The sequence below is a fragment of the Cydia amplana genome, chromosome 7 (assembly GCF_948474715.1).
Source record: "Cydia amplana chromosome 7, ilCydAmpl1.1, whole genome shotgun sequence".
NCBI lineage: Eukaryota > Metazoa > Arthropoda > Insecta > Lepidoptera > Tortricidae > Cydia > Cydia amplana.
The window spans coordinates 13,867,573-13,887,129 of NC_086075.1; the positions used below are offsets into that span (position 1 = coordinate 13,867,573).

General features: G+C 35.8%; 1 protein-coding gene across 1 annotated transcript in view; it reads right to left on the minus strand.

Annotated features, from left to right (window-relative positions):
• Positions 1 to 19,557, minus strand: part of LOC134649670 (acid sphingomyelinase-like phosphodiesterase 3a) — a 68,115-nt gene that overhangs the window by 35,437 nt on the left and 13,121 nt on the right. Inside the window, exon 2 of the mRNA XM_063504508.1 lies at positions 3,088 to 3,205. Within this exon, the coding sequence (XP_063360578.1) occupies positions 3,088 to 3,157 (70 nt within the window). The 5' untranslated portion in view covers positions 3,158 to 3,205. The remainder of the gene's footprint in view (positions 1 to 3,087; positions 3,206 to 19,557) is intronic.

Sequence of the window (19,557 nt, forward strand, 5' to 3'; positions counted from 1 at the left end):
GTCAGAAACAGAAATTCATTGCAAATAACCATCACCCTAAGACCGTGATAGCTTATAACACAAGCTTATCCGACAAGGAGTGCCGTTTGTCGGAGCAAACGACAAATACCATTGTCTACCCGGAAATTGGACCAAGCAATTGATCTATCCATCTTAATTTGAATATCGAATGTCTGTTTATCTAACCCGACTATCAACCATTGGATCTGATTAATCTAAGGGCTCATTTAGACCATGTGAGAACTCGCATGCGAGTTTCATTACATTGCGGGTTTTGATCGGTTGGTTGAATTGGACGCAACCAACAGCCCGCAATGTAACTAAAATCGTATACGAGTTCGCGCGCCGTCTAAATCAGCCCTAAGGGAGAGCACATGTGATCGAGGATGTAGGAGGACTTGCGACTGTTTTGTATTGTGTTGTGGTAATGGGTGGCCGTTAGAGTAATCCACTTTTCGTGAAAATGTATGTATGTAGACAATCTCTAAACAAGTTAACATTCTATACAGAGATAACCTTACCTAAGAATAAATACTCATTTTAATCACAAGTATCACAACATACAGTCATGGTGAATCAAACAATTAAAAGAAAAAATAAAGTTTGCCGTTTGCAAATACTTTTAAGTTTTAAGAATCAGGTAACGAAAATATATTTTGTTCAGGAATTTTCGGGAATATTTATAACTGTAGCATATAACTAGGAAGGATACAACACTACACGCAACCATATAGCAGCGCCCTAGACAGTACAATAGGCATCACCCCAGCCCTCAGTCAGAATGATAAATACGTCAGATACCCGACCCACAAAGGGCAAAGGTACCATTACCAGTACCATTCTAACAAATCATTCACACACAAGGAGAACTCTATTACGTAAACTAACTTTGAAACGAGATATTCATACGGTTGTATGTGCGTAAAGTACCGGGTATACCTACACTTATTCTATACCTACATTTTTGACAATTGACACAAATATGATATACTTATACAACATTTCACGACCGGTCTGGCCTAGTGGGTAGTGACCCTGCCTGTGAAGCCGCGGTCCTGGGTTCGAATCCCAGTAAGGGCATTTATTTGTGTGATGAGCACAGATATTTGTTCCTGAGTCATGGTTGTTTTCTATGTATTTAAGTATTTGTATATTATATATATCGTTGTCTGAGTACCCACAACACAAGCTTTCTTGAGCTTACCGTGGGGCTTAGTCAATTTGTGTAATAATGTCCTATAATATTTATTTATTTATTATTATTATTATTTATTTATTTCACAACAATGTATTGTGAAAGGTTGAGCGTGCTTTTCCTCTCCAGTATTTACTACTCCCAACAAAAACATTTGGTGCATATTAGTTGGCATCCAATTTCACATTTACTCCGCCAAGTACATGTAACTTAAACCACAAACATGGAACCCTTGAAACTGTTGGCTTAATTTCACTAGACCACTTCAAGTCTATCATGTTTACTTACAGACAATACGTACTCGTACTTATGTTAATACAATAATAAATAAGTATCATGCCAATTTGAACTTTAGTGCCGATTGATTAGGTAAATAATTGTGTACGCTAGTCAAGACCAGTATTTTGTATTATAAATTAGACTACACTAGACAGGCGTGGTGCGAGTTAATACTCACTGAATAATCCTAATGGATTAACGAGTTCAATTGTGCGAAATTAACAACTCAATAGATGAAAACGACCATCACAATTGTGATAATCCCTTAAATACTTCATCGTGAGCTTTATACATAAGGTACCTAAATACATCAGTAGGTACCGGTATAAAAGTATCGTTTGTCTTTTGTAAAGAATATTTGTAATTGTTATCAAAAAGGATTTAGGTTACAAAAGTAACAAAAAATAAGGTTTTTCAGGTCAGTAAGAAACTGACGGCCCGATTCGAACTTTAAGATACCTACGTCAAATATTTTTTTTGGTTTGAACAAACGTCACCTTTGACACTGACATATCTAATCCATATCGTATCTAGACTTAATATTTGTTGTATCTTAAAGTTCGAATCGGAAATTTATTTTTTAGTGAAATCTAGTTTTAAAGCGTTTGCTATGCATTATGTTATGTTACTTTTGACTGCAAATGGCTGCCTACTTATGTTTTAAGTTCACGAGATATTTATAATTTATAATATTGTTAAATTGGCTTTTGATGACATAAATCATGTATTGATTTACAAACCAATTGTACAACTTACTAGTCAATGTTCATCTTACTGCTTAGCCAAATCAATAATATTGACTTTGATAGATTGTTCAAACAATGTCTTCGGCTATCTAAAGCAGGATAATTAGACGTTGAGTTTGAGTTGACATCTAAATACTAGTAACTAAACGGTATCTGTATACTATTGTTGTTACTACTATCTACTGTTGTTCACTCAAAATTCCCCTTGTTAAGTATTCCTAAGTTTCTTGTATTATAGAAAAATACGAGTATATAAAATAATGTGAAAAATACACTCGGGTAAGGCGCGAATCCATTTGCACCACTCAATAAATTTATATAAATTTACATTCGGAGTGAGGTGCTACCTTAAGGACTCTTGTGATGAAGCTTTAATCCCATTCGGGGCAATTTACACAGGGTGTCCAGTATAATTAATGGACAACTTTCTAACCACCGACAGCACCTAAACGGCTGGCAGAAAATGGACTTATAAATAGGTCTAGTAAAAGTTTCACGATTTTAGAGATATTCAAACTTTTCTTTCTTTTTTATAAGCTAGCACTATACTTCGCTTTAATCACCATCCAAGCCGTATCTTTATTTGTAAAGGTATAAATAGCATGTGTTATACCATTTTAGATTCAGTATATAAACTTTTTTTTTTTAATTTGACCACTCTGTTCCTCATACATTTTTATATCGCAATTCTCAACCGATTTTCGTGATTTTTTGTGAGTAGGTCAAATATTAAGGTAAACCAAAAGTTTTTTCCCGATTCAGTTTTAGGAACTTTTTCAAAATGGCGGAGCCATGGGGATTTGAAGGTCTACAGCTCACATAGACACTAGTATTATAATTATTATAAATTAAAACAAGATCACTCACCTATTTTGGCATGTGTGCAAGTGAAAGAGATGACGCACGTCAGTGTCAGCACGAGGTGCGCGGTCTTCATGGTGAGACACTAAGTCACCCGCATTTTCACTACCACGTCGATTAGTACCTGGAGAGTTGAGAAAATACATCAATGTTTTTTTTTCTTTATTGGGGAAAAAACAGACAGGCAGATAACAAATACAACAAAGACGACATATTATTATACATTAATAAGTGAGACAAAAGTGGCATTGTCATCGGGTTGAGGCATGAAATGTTTGCTCATCAAAGAATATGTAGTGTGACACAAATCAAAGTAAATCATTGCTTTACTTAATATTACAGGCGTATTCTAAACAAACAAACAAACAAACAAACAAACAATAATTTATTTGCAAAAAAAGGGTAACGTTTACAGGTATTAATGTAAGTAAACAGTAGGTTGTTTCACCTTTTCGGCTGTATACAACAGCATGCAAATCCATGAAGGCATAATTACATTTGAAAACTTAATGACTATAAACACCTTTAACATTTTATTAAAATTATCATATATTATTTATTGTAAACGCTCTTGAACTTCTCAATAATAAAACAAAAAGTTCAAAAGTGTATTTATGGTACATATTAATTACAAACACAATGGAGAAAAAAAAGAAACTAAACGTTAAATTTAAAACTAAAATAAAACAAATCTTAAACAAAACTTATAAGTAAAAAATGCTCCCCAGGTCACCTTCATCATGCGATACGGTGCCCAGAAGGCTGGCAGCGTTTCCTTTTTGGATGGCCAGGCTTATCCTCTGTCCGAGGTAGCTGCCAGCCCTATATTATTATATTATATATCATATATTATATAGTTACAGCCATTTATATCGTGATCGCAAAGCCATTATAGACATTTATATATAAATTTATACAGACTATTACTCTACGTTATTAAAAAAATCTTGAGTACTATAGAAGCACCGATCAAGAAGCCAATTTCTTAAAGTTTGCTTAAATATATTGCCTTCTAGAGCTTTTATTTGAACAGGCAACTTGTTATAATTCTAATTTTAAGTACAGGATGAATTCGATCCCTATCTAATCCAGGTTGAATTCAATAAATAAAAGGTTGAATAAAATTAGAATACCTATGCCTGTTAGTTAGTGGCATCGTATTAATATTAATAATGCTTGTTGTATATAGTCCATTATTATAATAGATACAAAACGTAGCATATTCAGAAAACGCATATTAGGTTAAGAAATATTATTAGGTATAGCTTTCCTCGTTTAAGGCTCCGTTAACGATTTTAGAGCCAAAATGTAAAATTGATAGATTTAGTCGTTGAAATTGTACTCCTTTTGTTACGTAATATCTAAATAACAAGTATTGGTTTCTATTAACACGTCTTCTCATCTTGCTTTTTAATAATAAGGTCCCGAGCGTGCGTCACCGGCAATATATGACGAGAAGGGGCAGTTTTTAAAAATTCATCAAAAAATTATAGTTATAAATTATAAAAAATGATGTATAAGAACAGTTTCAGGAAATGTTGTAGATTGTTTAAGTATCAAAATTACGTTGAAATTAAGTCGATTTTCACGAAAAATGTTCACTTGTTTTGAAGTAATTTCTGGTGAAAATTGATTTCGTCTAACTTTCAATTACTCTTGTTCAATATCATATAACAAAAATGTAGTCTATGAAAGTTGGAGTACAGGATATGTGTAATACAAAATTACCATTTTTAGCAGTCCAAACTTCACGAAATTTACAAATAAGATCGACTAAATCAGTGCTTTACGCGCGTTTACCTAAACGTCCATCAGAAAAAAAAACATTACTAATTTAGTGAGTCAGTTTTCAAAAAAATGATCTGTACAAATGCAAGATAAGAAGACGTGCTAATAGATACCAGTACTTATTGTTTCTATTACGTAACAAAAGGTGGACAATTTCATCGACTCAATCTATCAATTTTACATTTTTGCGACTAAAATCGATACCGGCCTCTTAAAATGACATGCCTACTTGCCTACCCGATTCTAAAATATAGTCAGAGTATTTTAAACTTTGTATAATTGATTAACTAAACTTTGGATAGCTTACACGTACAGTATAAAATCAACAAATGTAAAAAGTTGTTTGCAAACTTAAACCACGTTAAACTTTCAAGTATGAGTGCATGTTTATACAACGAGTATTCCGAAAACTCGTAACGTTTTAAAAGTTCTAAAACGATATTTTACTCGCTTTAGTTGAGAGAATGTGCCCCAGAAAATACGGCTCGCTTGAAACTCAACGCGGCAATAAAATTAAATAAATTATACGAGCACTTGTCCAAGGTAAACTCATTTAGAAGAGAGCAAACACTGCCCTTTAAGAATAAAAAAACATTAACCACGTCGTTAATTAAAGGCACAAAAAGTCACAAAATAACAAAAAAATAATTGCCACACTTGATACTAGCCAGATTTATACTTGAAATAATTCAACGCGGATCAAAAGTCATTAATAGAAAGGTTTCGTATTTCGGACTCGGCAAAATTGTCAGTAATTGAGCCACGTGTAGGAAAGGGTAATTGGGATAAGTTCACAATAAAGATTAATGTAACAAAAATAAATCACGCTTAATAATAGTTTATAATTTTATTTAAAAACATGTTCGTTGTTGATACCTACATCATAGCGTTAGGATTTTGCCGTCGATACGTGTTCACTTTCGAGAACATTAATGATTTATAGATATTATTTATTCATAATATTCATTCTAATTACCGAATCAAAAGCATTCCTATTGAATGTTCAATTATAATTAATACGATTGTACTTTGATACTGACATCCATCGATTATATGAAATATTAACTAAATTTTATGTTTAGAAATTGATACAGACCGCGATAAGTTACAAAACAAAACGTTTTAAACGGTTTGGTTTAAATATAGTTTGGATATAGAAAATTACTTCGGCAGATTTAAGTTTTTCTGCTTCCGAGAAATTTCTTTGAAAGAACGCTCTTTATTTTATTCTCCCATCCACCTGCCAACATTATCAGTCCTAAACAAACTTCATACAACACTTTAAACTCTCGCGTTTTGTAGGTACCTACACATAATTAATGTCATTAACGGGTCTAACGCGATTAAATTTCATTATTTTACCTTTTTTCCTACGTTTGCAAATACAAACAAATTCTAAACTTCATACAAATGTTAACCTTATTACACTAACGAGCCATTATGTAGCTAGCAGCACAAATCTCAATTATCACATTATCCGCACTAATGCGCAACACGTACATCATACAGTACCTACGTATAATATTTTCAAACATTCCGGAAAGCTGCAACTCGGCTTATTATCTATTTTTGGCTTTGTGTGCTCTGCTATTGTACGTACCAACTTCCACACAAACTCGATTTCCACTGGTTTTCCTTATTTTCAGACGTAAAAACACATTTCCCAGAAAGAAAAGAAAATTAGGTCCAGCTTGCCTACGAAATTTTTTACGCATGTAACTTGTTGTAAAAAGTGAAAATTTGTAGTTACTTTCGCGTATCTATCTATGGTATTTGCTAAATATGCCCCAAGTTGCCTCGATCCACGGGCTCCTTTCGGATGCAATCGGGAAAGTAGTAAAATGAGAAAACGAAGAGGAAGAACGTACATATGAGTGAAGTTTAATTGATCACCACCAATCCAAACATATCCAGTTACCCACATTCCAACATACCCAGTCAAAATCACAAGGTATGTACAATAGCGTGAAATTATAAACGAAACTAGCTGTTGCCCGCGACTTCGTACGCGTGGATTTGTATATTGGTGGTTATATATTCTACATTAGCTTAGAACATTATGCAGCAAGAGATTGCGGTAGGACGGTTAATCATTTCTTAATTATTAATATTATACAACGCATGAGACTTGTCTTTCACAACCTACGAAGTTTCAAGCCCCTAACTGAATAAAATTGTCCTCGATGTAATCCCTCTAAACCCCCTTAGAAGATTTTCATGTCCTCTATTTAATAAAACCTACTACCTAACTACCTATTTACGAAGTTTGAAGTTCCTAGCTTTAAATAAAATTTGAACCCTATACAAACTTTCAAACCCTTTTTAACCATTTTAGGGGATGAATTTTTTAAAAGCTGAAATTATTTTTCTTGGTATTCTAAGGTATTCTAATAATATGCCTTTATACAACGATTCTAGTCCCGCACTCAAAAAAATGTTTGGCCTCCTCTGAAATTAGTTTTCTTCTGTTTTGATAAAATACATTTTTACGAAGTTTCAAGTATGTAGCTTTAAATAAAATTTGAACCCTATACAAACTTTCAACCCCCTTTCGACCCTTTAATTAAGAGATGAATTTTTATAAACGCTGAAATTACTTTTCTCGTATTTTAATAATATACCATTTTACTACTCACAAAAATGTTTGATCTCCATACAAAATTATAAACCCTTTTTCACCACCTTGAGGGATGAATTTTCGAAAACACTAAATGAGTTTTCTTCGCTTTTAATAAAATACCTTTTTACGAAGTCTCGAGTTCCTAGCTTAAAATATAATTTGAACCCCATACAAACTTTCAACCCCTTTTTAACCCTTTTAAAGGATGAATTTTTAAAAACGCTGAAATTAATTTATTGCCCGTTTAAAATAATACCTTTTTACGAAGTTTCAAGTTCCTAGCTTAAAATAAAATTTGAACCCCATACAAACTTACAACCCCTTTTTAACCCTGTTAGGGGATGAATTTTACAAAACGCTGAAATAATTTTTTTCTGTCTTCTAATAATATTCCCAAATAGAAAGATTCAAGTCGCGCGTTCGAAAAAATGTTTGATATCCATACAATCTTTCAACCCCTTTTTCACCACCTTAGGGGATGAATTTTCAAAAACGCTGAAATTAGTTTTTTTGTATCTTAATTTAATACCTTTTTGCAAAGTTTCAAGTTCCTAGCTTAAAATAAAATTTGCACCCTAAGACGAACTTTCATCCCCTTTTTAACCCCCTTAGGGGTTGAATTTCCAAAAACGTTGCAATTACTTTTTTTTGTAATCGGCTATTATGCCTTTCTAAGAAGTTTCAAAGCATTTGTAATGGATTCAATCTTTCAACCCCTTTTTAACCCTGTTAGGGGATGAATTTTACAAAACGCTGAAATTACTTTTCCTATATTTTAATAATATCCCGAAATACAAAGATTCAAGTCCCGCGTTCGAAAAAATGTTTGATATCCATACAAACTTTCAACTCCTTTTTCACCACCTTAGGGGATGAATATTCAAAAACGCTGAAATTAGTTTTCTTGTATTTTAATAACATATATTTTTACGAAGTTTCAAGTTCCTAGCTTAAAATAAAATTTGAACTCCATACAAACTTTCAACCCCTTTTTAACCCTGTTAGGGGATGAATTTTACAAAACCCTGAAATAACTTTTCCTGTCTTCTAATAATATCCCCAAATACAAAAATTCAAGTCCCGCATTCTCAAAAATATTTGATCTCCGTACAAATTTTCAACCCCTTTTTTACCACCTTGGGGGATGAATTTTCGAAAACGCTGAAATTAGTTTTCATGTTTTTTAATTTAATACATTTTTACGAAGTTTCAAGGTCCTAGCTTAAAATAAAATTTGCACCCCAGGACAAAGTTTCATCCCCTTTTTTACCCCCTTAGGGGTTGAATTACCTAAAACGTCGCAATTACTTTTTTTGTCATCGGCTATTATGCCTTTCTAAAAAGTTTCAAAGCATTTGTAATGAATTCAAACTTTCAACCCCTTTTTAACCCTGTTAGGGGATGAATTTTCAAAAACGCTGAAATTACTTTTCCCGTCTTATAATAATATCCCTATATACAAAGTTTCAAGTCCAACACTCACAAAAATATTTGATCTCCATACAAACTTTCAACCCCTTTTTCACCACCTTGGGGGATGAATTTTCGAAAACGCAGAAATTAGTTTTCTTGTTTTTTAATATAGTACATTTTTACAAAGTTTCAAATTCCTAGCTTAAAATAAAACTTGCACCCCATACAACCTTTCATCCCCTTTTTAACCCCTTTGGGGGTTGAATTTTTCAAAATCGCTTCTTATCTCTTGTACACTTTATAAATTCAACCTAGTGTGCAAATTTCAACTTTCTAGCTTTTGTAGTTTCGGCTCTGCGTTGATGAATCAGTCAGTCAGTCAGTCAGTCAGGACACTTGCATTTATATATATAGATATATGCGACTGGATCCAACACTTAATTCAGTCACGTATATTTCACAGTAGCGTTACTCATCCGTTACCTGTCATGTGACAGGTTATATGGAAGCTACCTACCACGTAGTGAATGAAGCAAACAGTCGTCACGCCCAGATTGAATGCAAACGACGCGGAGCGACGGAAATGACACATAGCAGGCTTGTTGTACATATCGCTTACCTATCGCGGGCCAGCGTTCGTCAGACAAACCAGTTAAAGTTTGACCTCAAAGTACCCGATCCAATCGTGGGAATAGGCTCCATGTAATTTAGATGTTGATAAGTGTAGGGATTTGAAGTAATAGTGACCAATAGATGGACGAGTTAGTTTGAGGGCCGACTCTTGAAGATACGAGTCCATTGTATTACAAAGTATTTCATGACTATTGTGAGGAAAATAATTCATTATATCGTTCAATATCTTTTTACGGGAGACAAACTAACCAGACTTAACTCAAAATTAAATACAACCAACCTCGCAGTTGGGCGTAACTGTCGCCTGCGTTATTTCTGGACCGATGCGGCCTTCTAAACTTCGAGAAAATAACCTAATCCGAGTCCGTTTTTAAAGACGAGAGGGTGTAGTGTATAAGTTTATATTATCATCAGGTATTGACGCTCGCGGTATTACCCTAGCGTAAGTAGCACCCCATAACGCAAGAGAGAAAATACATAACCGTAATATACGGCTACAACAAGATACGGCTCTCGAGACCATAATAAAGGTGACGTTCTGATGTTTATTGCAGCCGCATTACTGTTGCCGAGTCGGTGTTGGTTACTGTTGCGGCTACAACGACGCTACAACAGTAATGCAGCTGCTTGCAGTTCACATCCAAACATCACCTTTATCTTTGTACAATGCTTGCCTGTGCTCGGTAAATATGAATAGGAGGCCAGGTGACAGGCGCTTCTAAAACTGGGCTGGGCTGGGAAAATACCGAGTTCGCAACTCAGTTTAATTCACACGACTCAGCTTTGAAGTTAGCAAGTATTATCTGCTATGTGATATCTTATGCAATAATGAGTATACTATTTTGATATTTGATTTTGAACTCGGAGGATTTGAACTTTGATACAGCCAATTACCTACTGCCTTGCCTTGGTTGCCTTGGCAACCAATCATAAGTTGATCATGTCATGAGTTGATCATTGAGTTACTGCCAAAATTTGATAACTTTAATGTAGTAATAATTTAAAAAGTCCCCTAAAATCCTGTCCACGGATCGTCATTTCTACAGCAGGAAAGTACGGGAAGCCATTGAAATCAAAAAACATAGTAATTTCTATCGGGACGAGGGTTTCAAGATCTCATCCACATGGAATCCAGTCATTAGTAAATGTAAGCGTAAACGAATATCGACAGTCGATAAATCGAATATCGTTAGTGTTGTGTGTCGACAGAGTGACATCCCTAGTGCGCAAAACGTTCAAGCGGATAAACAAGACCAAGTGCGGGTATAGTTAGAAGATGCTGATGTCAACTTAAGCCAGTCTTCTCCGAGACCACGGGGACAACGCCGTCCTCGAAACGTTGGAGGTAAATCTTAAAAACTTAGATACGCGATTAAGTCCCGTTGTACAATTTAATAATTTAAAAAGTAGGTATAGTAAAGTCGGCAATCACTTAAACATAGCATATACATAATAAATTACGCGTACTAAACTAGTAATTATATAAAAACAAAAAACATCCTATAAATTGTCCCAAAGCACTGTTGTGGCAATTTCCGTTGTAAAAATTCAATAAACGTTAGAGTATCGTGCTAGAATGACAATTTGATGTATTGGAAGCGCACTGAAATTTGCACTTCCACTTATACTAACACGAAACAAAATGTAAAAAAAAAATAACGCTATGCGACACGCGACGACCAAATGAATAATATTATGAACAGCGATCGCAAAAATAATCCCAGAACAAAACAAGCATATAAAGTAGGTACGCAATAAAACACAATCCTGACATATATTTTTTTATTCAAAACATACGAGGTTATTCTTAGCGACCCCTTTTATTTCCTTTAAGGGAATCACCGCGTCAGTGATATATGCCACGGAAATGAGGGCCGCGCCCGTAATGACGATAAATGGTCACTGCAGACTACACTACATATAATCAGCTACCATAATAAATAATAATGTCACGCGCAGTGACTTTTGATATTTGTGAATAAGAGAGTGAATTCGTCTAAACGGCAGTGGCACACCTATGCACGACTGTTACTGTTGTGATCGCTCTAGTTTATACATAATTAATTTAACGCTGTAGCGTAAGATCAGGCAGATCGTAATGTTCCTGTGTAATGTTTTGACGATAGTGACATTTAACCAATATATAGGTAGGATAGGTTCGTTTAGGTTGCTTTAGATGCCCGAAGGGCAAACTGCCCAGAAATAGGAGCCCCGCGTAGCGGGCTAGCGGCGGGGCTCCGTCGACTCAGGGAACGGGTCAAAGATTTTCACGTTTCACGATATGCCTGATCTTACGATCGACCGCCGACATATATACGATAACCATCACGTGCTAACAAAGTACGTCAGGGCGACAACAGTGAAGTAAATAATTTATTTAAGCCGATAATAGGTTGAGATTGAACATGACTAGAGGTACAGTGTTATAGCAGACTACTTGATTGTAAATATGTGTAACAGTTTAGCTGTTGTTTAGAATTCTAGAAAGTAAAACAACTAGTACATAATAAAAAAAACTATATTAAAAACAAAGAAAAACGATTTTGTAAAAATATCCAAAGTTGAGGGTAGGTAGATTAATAGATCTCAGAGGTGGTTCTTTATACAATTTAAAGCGAGCCCGTATTCACTTGCACGCACTTATGAACGAGTGCCACTTCCCTGCTGCGCGCTTGGTGCTGTGGTGGTTGCGCATGTAAGTGGTGGTGACGTCACGGCCTTGAGGTCTTCACGGGTCAGCAGGACAGAAAGTGGACTCCTGGAATTTATCATTATTGGACATTTAGTAAAATGTCCGATTTTGCGTTACTGCCTGCAACATTTCGCCGCGTGAAGGAAAAGCGCAAGATGAAAGTGCAGAAAGCAGGAAGGCAAGCTCAAAGCATTAAATAGTGATCAGTGATGTGGTAGAAACATACAAAATCAACTCAGTACTATGGAGTAAGTACTTATGCAGTGAAAACTATTAAATTCAAAACATGTAAAGTGAAATTTATATTGAAAAACAATAATGTTAAACTATAGCAATTAAGTTTTACTCTAGTTGTATTTAATCTACACATTTATTTGGAAATTGCAAATCATGATTTCACTTTTAGGCAAGAGGGTAGAAATTCATTACGTTACAAAGAACAAAGGAAACCAATTGTACAGAATTACTGCGGCGAAGCGTAATAAAAGGATCTTAACTACAAATTAAGCTAGGCACACACCTTATTAGGAAGAAATAACTATCTAATGATATAATTAGCACATAGTAGCTATAAAATATAATTTTCACCTCAGCAGCTCGAACAAGGGTACTTTGATTCTTAAAAACAGTGAGCAAAATGCGATTTTGCTCACTGAGTGAGACAAAATGACATTCAACTGACCTTTATAGTCAAATGTCATTTCAACATGCGGGGTCTAATAAAAGTTCGAAATACTTGGGTTCTATTATCTCTGTCCCTTTCACACTGTCACAAAAAGAAACAGACAAAAAAAGTTAAAACGACATTCAACAGTATATTCACGGTTTATAATAGACCCCCGAAAAACTTCAGACCGCATCGTTCCAAACCACGTACGAGTATGAATTCTTAATAATTAATAAATAAAAATAAAGTTTAAGATTTCATAAAAACTGATAAAATACTATATTTTAGGTATTTTATTGTACAATTAAAATAACGAACTCAAAAAATACACAGATCATCACGCAAAATTAATTATTTTACTTTTAAGAATTTCTACCATAGTTGACAAATAGTACGTATCCGCAATTCGGACCGTATCTTACAAAGATTTTTTTTGTTGTCAAAGTTGGCGATTGAAGTGTCAGTTAATGTTTGTTATTTCTATATTATTTTACTGGAATTTATTATTACGTTTTGTTTTTGTGTTCCATTGCGGTAATTAAACGTAATTGTTTGTATATCTTAAGAAAACATGAGTGCAGGTATTAAGTGATGAAGAAGGATTACATTTTTCAAGTTGTCTAATAGGTATGTTCTCACTGCGCTGAGGTGAAAAATGTTGTGTACTACACGAGATCAAAGTTATTTACATCTCGTGCGCTTTTGAGTCCCTTACTACGCTCAAGATTCTAAATTAGATTCACTCGCTACGCTCGTGAATCTATTATAGAATCTTTCGCTTGTTCGGGACTCAAAATAAGCACTCGAAGAAATATCAAACTTTGATCACTTGTTGTACAAATAACTATTTGCAACACTCACCCGAGCGGGGGAAAACACTAACGCAGAACATGATAGTTTCTAATGCAATTAATTAATTTTCCGACGACACATTTTGGAAAGGTTGCATGAGCCCATTATTAAAAATTTAGCTGGAGCGAACACATCGCGCCGCCGCGGAAGTCCAAATGGGCGAGCTCCATGCACGGACACCCCTCGCCCCCGCGATGACGATACACACGTCACATACGTGTTTCGCGCTGGATAAGCGCCTACATCACCACACGAGCAAATATTACTATAGAATTATTTATTTAGTTAGGCACTTATATTTTAGTTTTACCTAATATAATTTATTTAGTTTTAAGATTATTCTTAGTGTATTTTATGACAAAATTGATCATCCAAGGAGCGTCAAGACGCTAACGTTACATATGATAAGATAAGATATCGTTTATTTGCGTGAATTATGGTAGTTAACAGATGTTACATAGATTTTATAGGTCACGACATAATATGTGTCGGTATAAAGTTATTGATGTATGTGTCTCTGTCTATTTTAATATGCCTGCCCCCTAATGCACTACATTCGATCAGGTAAAGGTATAGCTATCCACGGAAGCTATATTTAAACCATGTCACTAGAGTAGTTAGCTTAAAAGCCTGTCATTGCTCTAATAGATTGATGCTTTATTTTCGAATATATTTTTGTCTTTAATTGACGTAGGCATATGAAAAAATACACAATAACGCATGTTACTTATATACCCAAACTGATAACAGTCAAACCGGCACATATCTAAAAACGTGTCTAAATTTTTGTCATACATTTTACCGCTAGGCTGAGTAGCTATGTTTGCGATCCCTAATGCTCAGTAATCGAATGTCTACGACCCCAATCAAATTATCAAAATAGAATTCATTCATTATAAATTTATCAGTGGAAAATATTTATTAACACACACACACACACACACACACACATATATGCTCTCACAGATAAAACTAAAAATTTACCCGGATTAATAAATACCTACTGAATCGCGAAATCAATCAAATTATCTCGAAAGGTACAGTACTAGTCGCATCCCGGATACGGGCCGAAAGCGGCAAAAATAACCGAAGAATAATCGGTTTACCGGAATTCGGCACCGAACTATCTTTATTGGATTTCCGAGATAGAATTTATTAGAGCGGTCCAGCTTACTTAACGCTCTTTGTGGGGTCATTGGCACCGTGTCGGTACTTTGACATAGGGTTAGTGATTATATTTACCAGTGTTTTTACTAAAATATCGGTCCAGCTTACTTATCGCTCTTTGTGGGGTCATTGGCACCGTGTCGGTACTTTGACATTGGGTTAGTGATTATTTGCCAGTATTTTTACTAAAATATTTTTTCTTGTTTCGGTATTTACCTTAAGACATTTTTCCGTATTCGAAAAAATTTAAGCTAATGACGTAGAATTTTACACTAGCCTATAAACATTTGAAGTGGTTACCTGAGTGCACTAGGTATACTTTATTATAAAACAACCCGAAGTAAATAACTCAAAAATAACGATATTTTAACCTTTGAAAATAAATCTAGATTAAATATCAAAGAAATTCGGCTGTCAGATTTTAAAACGCATACCTATGCTTGAATTATAAAACATCAATTTTAGTAATCACTTTGTCAATCAGGTTTTCTTAGATCTTTGAAAAGACGTTTAAAATTAAATTTGGAACTAAGTGTTCGACTTTGATGTGACCGCCAGACAAATCGCCGGCTGAGAATACGTTTGTGCCATATCCATTTTTGAGCAAAACCGTTTTTTAATGATTTGTAAAACAACAAAAAACATGCTATAATTTACACTAATTGGTTTTTGAAAAATAACATTTTTGAAAAATGTTGTGCCATATCCGCATTTTAGTGTAGGATATTTACACTCGGTTAACAGAAAATTATCACAAAAGTGTGACATATCCAACACTTTTGTGTCATATTGTACGTTTAACATTTACTCATCAAAAACGGATATGGCAATAATATAAATGCTTTTATTTCATGATTACCACTATATTCACAATATTTGTATGATACTATAAATAGTAAACATATTATGTGCCTAAATGTTAAATAAGTTCAATATTTCCTAAATGTAAAACTTTTCGAGTAACATTTTTTTTTGCTTCTTTTCACTCTCCTGTAAACCAATGTAAGTGGCGTATGGCTAGGGTTTGCACGAAGGATCTAAAATGTATGGGAAGATCCAGATCCGGATAATTTCATACATTTCGGATCCGGATTGCAAACCCTACGGGCACAAACGTATTCTCACCCGACGAAATATACCCGCTTTGTAATAGTTTGAAACTAATCAATAGATTTTACTTAAATGTTGATTTAAACTAACACGATTTTCTCTGATAATTTTAAAACTCGCACGCAGCAACAAGTAGATGTTGATACAATATACCTCGCCAGTTTGCCTGTGACCACAAACATAACGTCACGTTCGAAACGTCAGGCCATGAAATGCCTGACGTTTCATACTCATACTCATACTCATATTTTATTAATAATATAAATTACAGGTCAGGCTTACATGACTAATCTACATTGTAGGTAGATAAATACACAATTTTCATATTCAAACATTTGAGAAACATAATTAAATTAAATTTACAAGTCAATTATTGCAACATTATTTACTGGCATTATTATTTATATTATTTAATTATTTCATATTCATTTAACCACTTATAAATATTTACAGGTCAAATATTCCTCGACACTATAAAACGGCCGCCCAATAAGCCAATTTTTGAGTTTAGCCTTGAAACTTACCAGACTAGGCGCATCAGTTATGGATGCTGGTAGGTTATACACAGCGGGGCCCATAACATGTATAGATTTAGCCGTTTTGGCTAGACTACGTGGCACTGCCGCTAATTTGTGTCCATAGCGAGTTACACGGGCGCTTTTTTCACCCCGTCTAGGATATTTATCGAGATTCTCCCGTGTGTATACGGCTGTCTGCAGTATTAGGAGACCCGGCATTGTGACGATTCCTAAGGCGGTGAAGTGTGGCTTTGCCGACTCATGCCATGGTACTCGAGCCAAAGATCTTACGGCTCGTTTTTGGAGCCGGAAAACACGCTGCCAGTCGGCCGCGCGTCCCCATAGCTCAAGTCCATATTGTATAATGGACTGTATGCTGGCGTAGTAGCAGCTGCGGACTGCCTGCCGCGGGAGAACAGTCGTCAGCCTACCTAAGGCGTAACAAGCTTTTCCTAGTTTTCCGCACAGGTATTCGATGTGGCTCTCCCACGTTAGACTTTGGTCAATATGAAAGCCCAAGAACGAGGTGCTATTGACTTGACCGATGACACCGCTGGCAAGTTCTATATGCAGAGGGCGGCGCCTGCGTCCGGACAAATCGAACTGAATGAATTGGGTCTTGGTTAAATTTAAAATGAGACCGTTATGTTCAAACCAGTCCGATAATTGCCCGGCAACCGTGTTTAAATTCGCCTCCAGTTGGTCAATGCTTGGAGCGGTCACAATAGCAGCAACGTCGTCCGCGCACATATATACCTCGCCCCCACTAACCGCCATGGGCAAGTCGTTGAGAAGGACGGAAAAAGCCACATTTGACAAGGACGATCCCTGGGGGACGCCAATGGTGGTCGACAGCCCATTTGAGTTCAGACTACCTCTTTGGCCGGTTACGTACTGCGTCCGGTCGCGCATAAAGTCTGACATCAGGTCTTGCGCAGGGCCCCGAACACCATAATGGCAGAGCTTTGAACAGAGTAAATTGTGGTCAACTACGTCAAAAGCTTTCGAGAGGTCACAGAAAAGGACTGCGACCTCGAGCTTTCGTTCACGCGCTTGAAGAATAAGGCGTACCACTTCACGGGCCATCATTGTGGTGGATCGTCCTGATCTATATGCGTACTGGCGTTCTGATACGCAGTTATTGTTCGACAGGAACTGAGATAGACGGGTTGTTAGTCCGTTCTCGAAGATCTTCGCTACTACTGGTATAATACAGATCGGACGATAACAACCAGGGTCTTCTTTCTTCCCCTTTCCTTTGTACAGCGGGCTGACTCTTATTTCCTTAAGGGACTTCGGGTATCTCCCAGTTCGCAAGCATTCGTTGAAAAGTTTAGCTAATGGATGAGCGAGTGAGTGGCCGAAAGTCTAATAAGTTCTACTGATATACCGTACAGATCTTGGGTGGGTTTATTTGCGATATAGTTCACTATGATTTTATGCACCTCTGCCGGTGTGAAGTGCTTAAATAGCAGCGAGCGGTCAGCGGCGGCACATGCGTGCGAGAGCGAGGCAAGGCGCGCGGGCGCTGTGCAGGTGGCGCTCCGCACCGACTCGCGGCCCACACAAACTGCTCGTTCATAGTGTTTAATAAATTTAAGTTACTTGAAAATTCGGAACCATCTGGTTTTTTAATTATCTCTGTATAGTCAACGGCAGAAGTTTTGGTTTTGTTCGTTTCTGTGTTGACCACGTGCCACATAGCTTTAATTTTATTATCACTACTATTTATTTTGGTGGCGTAGAATTCCGATTTAATATCCCGCGTGAGCTTATTATACCTACTGTTAAGTTCGGCTATTCTTTGATCTAACAAATCTTCCTCGGGAAATTTGTTTTTCAGATTAACAAGATCGAATAGCAGTCGCTTCATGTTATATACTTCCTCCGTAATCCAAGTAGTACTTTTAGAGGCCTGTCTGTAATAACTCGACAAGTAAGTGTGCGCTCGTTACAATAATCTTTCTTTTTATACTACGTCGGTGGCAAACAAGCATACGGCCCGCCTGATGGTAAACAGTCTCCGTAGCCTATGGACGCCTGCAAATGCAGAGGTGTTACGTGCGCGTTGCCTACCCTAACACACCGCACCCTCGTTGAGCTCTGGCAAGTTGATCTTGATAAGTATTCGATGGTAGTAGAAGGATTAATTAAAGCCTTACAGCAAATAATTAAATTAATTGTATCTAATAGTTTTAGGGTTTTAAAGTTACCTAATATGTTCCTAATAAAGCTTTATCAGAGATATAACTTAATACGCTCTGGAGAAATGCGGCGTACAGTTTATAAAGGCTTATTCTAGCTTATATTATCACAAGTGGCTTTCATTTGATGTCTATCCAGACACTTTAAGTTAGAGCTTCGCTAGGCTGCCTTGTATTTAGACTGCTTAAATTGAATTAAATGCTAAACCAAAGCTAAAAAAAAAACAATACACAAGTTGCAAAGATGGTACATAAAAGAAGTCATCGGGTAGGTCATTCTGAGTTGTAAAACGTTTACTATGTCAAATAAATCTTTGCGTAAAAAGTAATCGCCGCAAAAAGTAGTGCGAGTTGAAACGTGACTATGGTATTAGATATTTTTTTGATATGTTCTTGCATGTGTCGCAAAACATGAAGGTTTTTTAATGGCTATAATTCTGTGTCACTATATTCGTTTTCTGTTTTTGTTGTGTCATATAATTTTTTTTAAACAGACATATGACAAGTCTGGCCATACATACAATGATATGTCGCTTATCTAATCTATCTATCTATCTAATACCTTTAAACGAGCAATTCTTGTATATTTATTTATTTATATCTATATATATTTCGGGGATCTCGGGAACGGCTCTAACGATTTCGATGAAATTTGCTATATTGGGGTTTTCGGGAGCGAAAAATCGATCTAGCTAGGTTTTATCTCTGGGAAAACGCGCATTTTTGAGTTTTTATATGTTTTCCGAGCAAGACTCGGTCTCCCAGATATTTCTTATTGGTGCCAGGGCCAGTTTCTATACAAATCTGCTCAT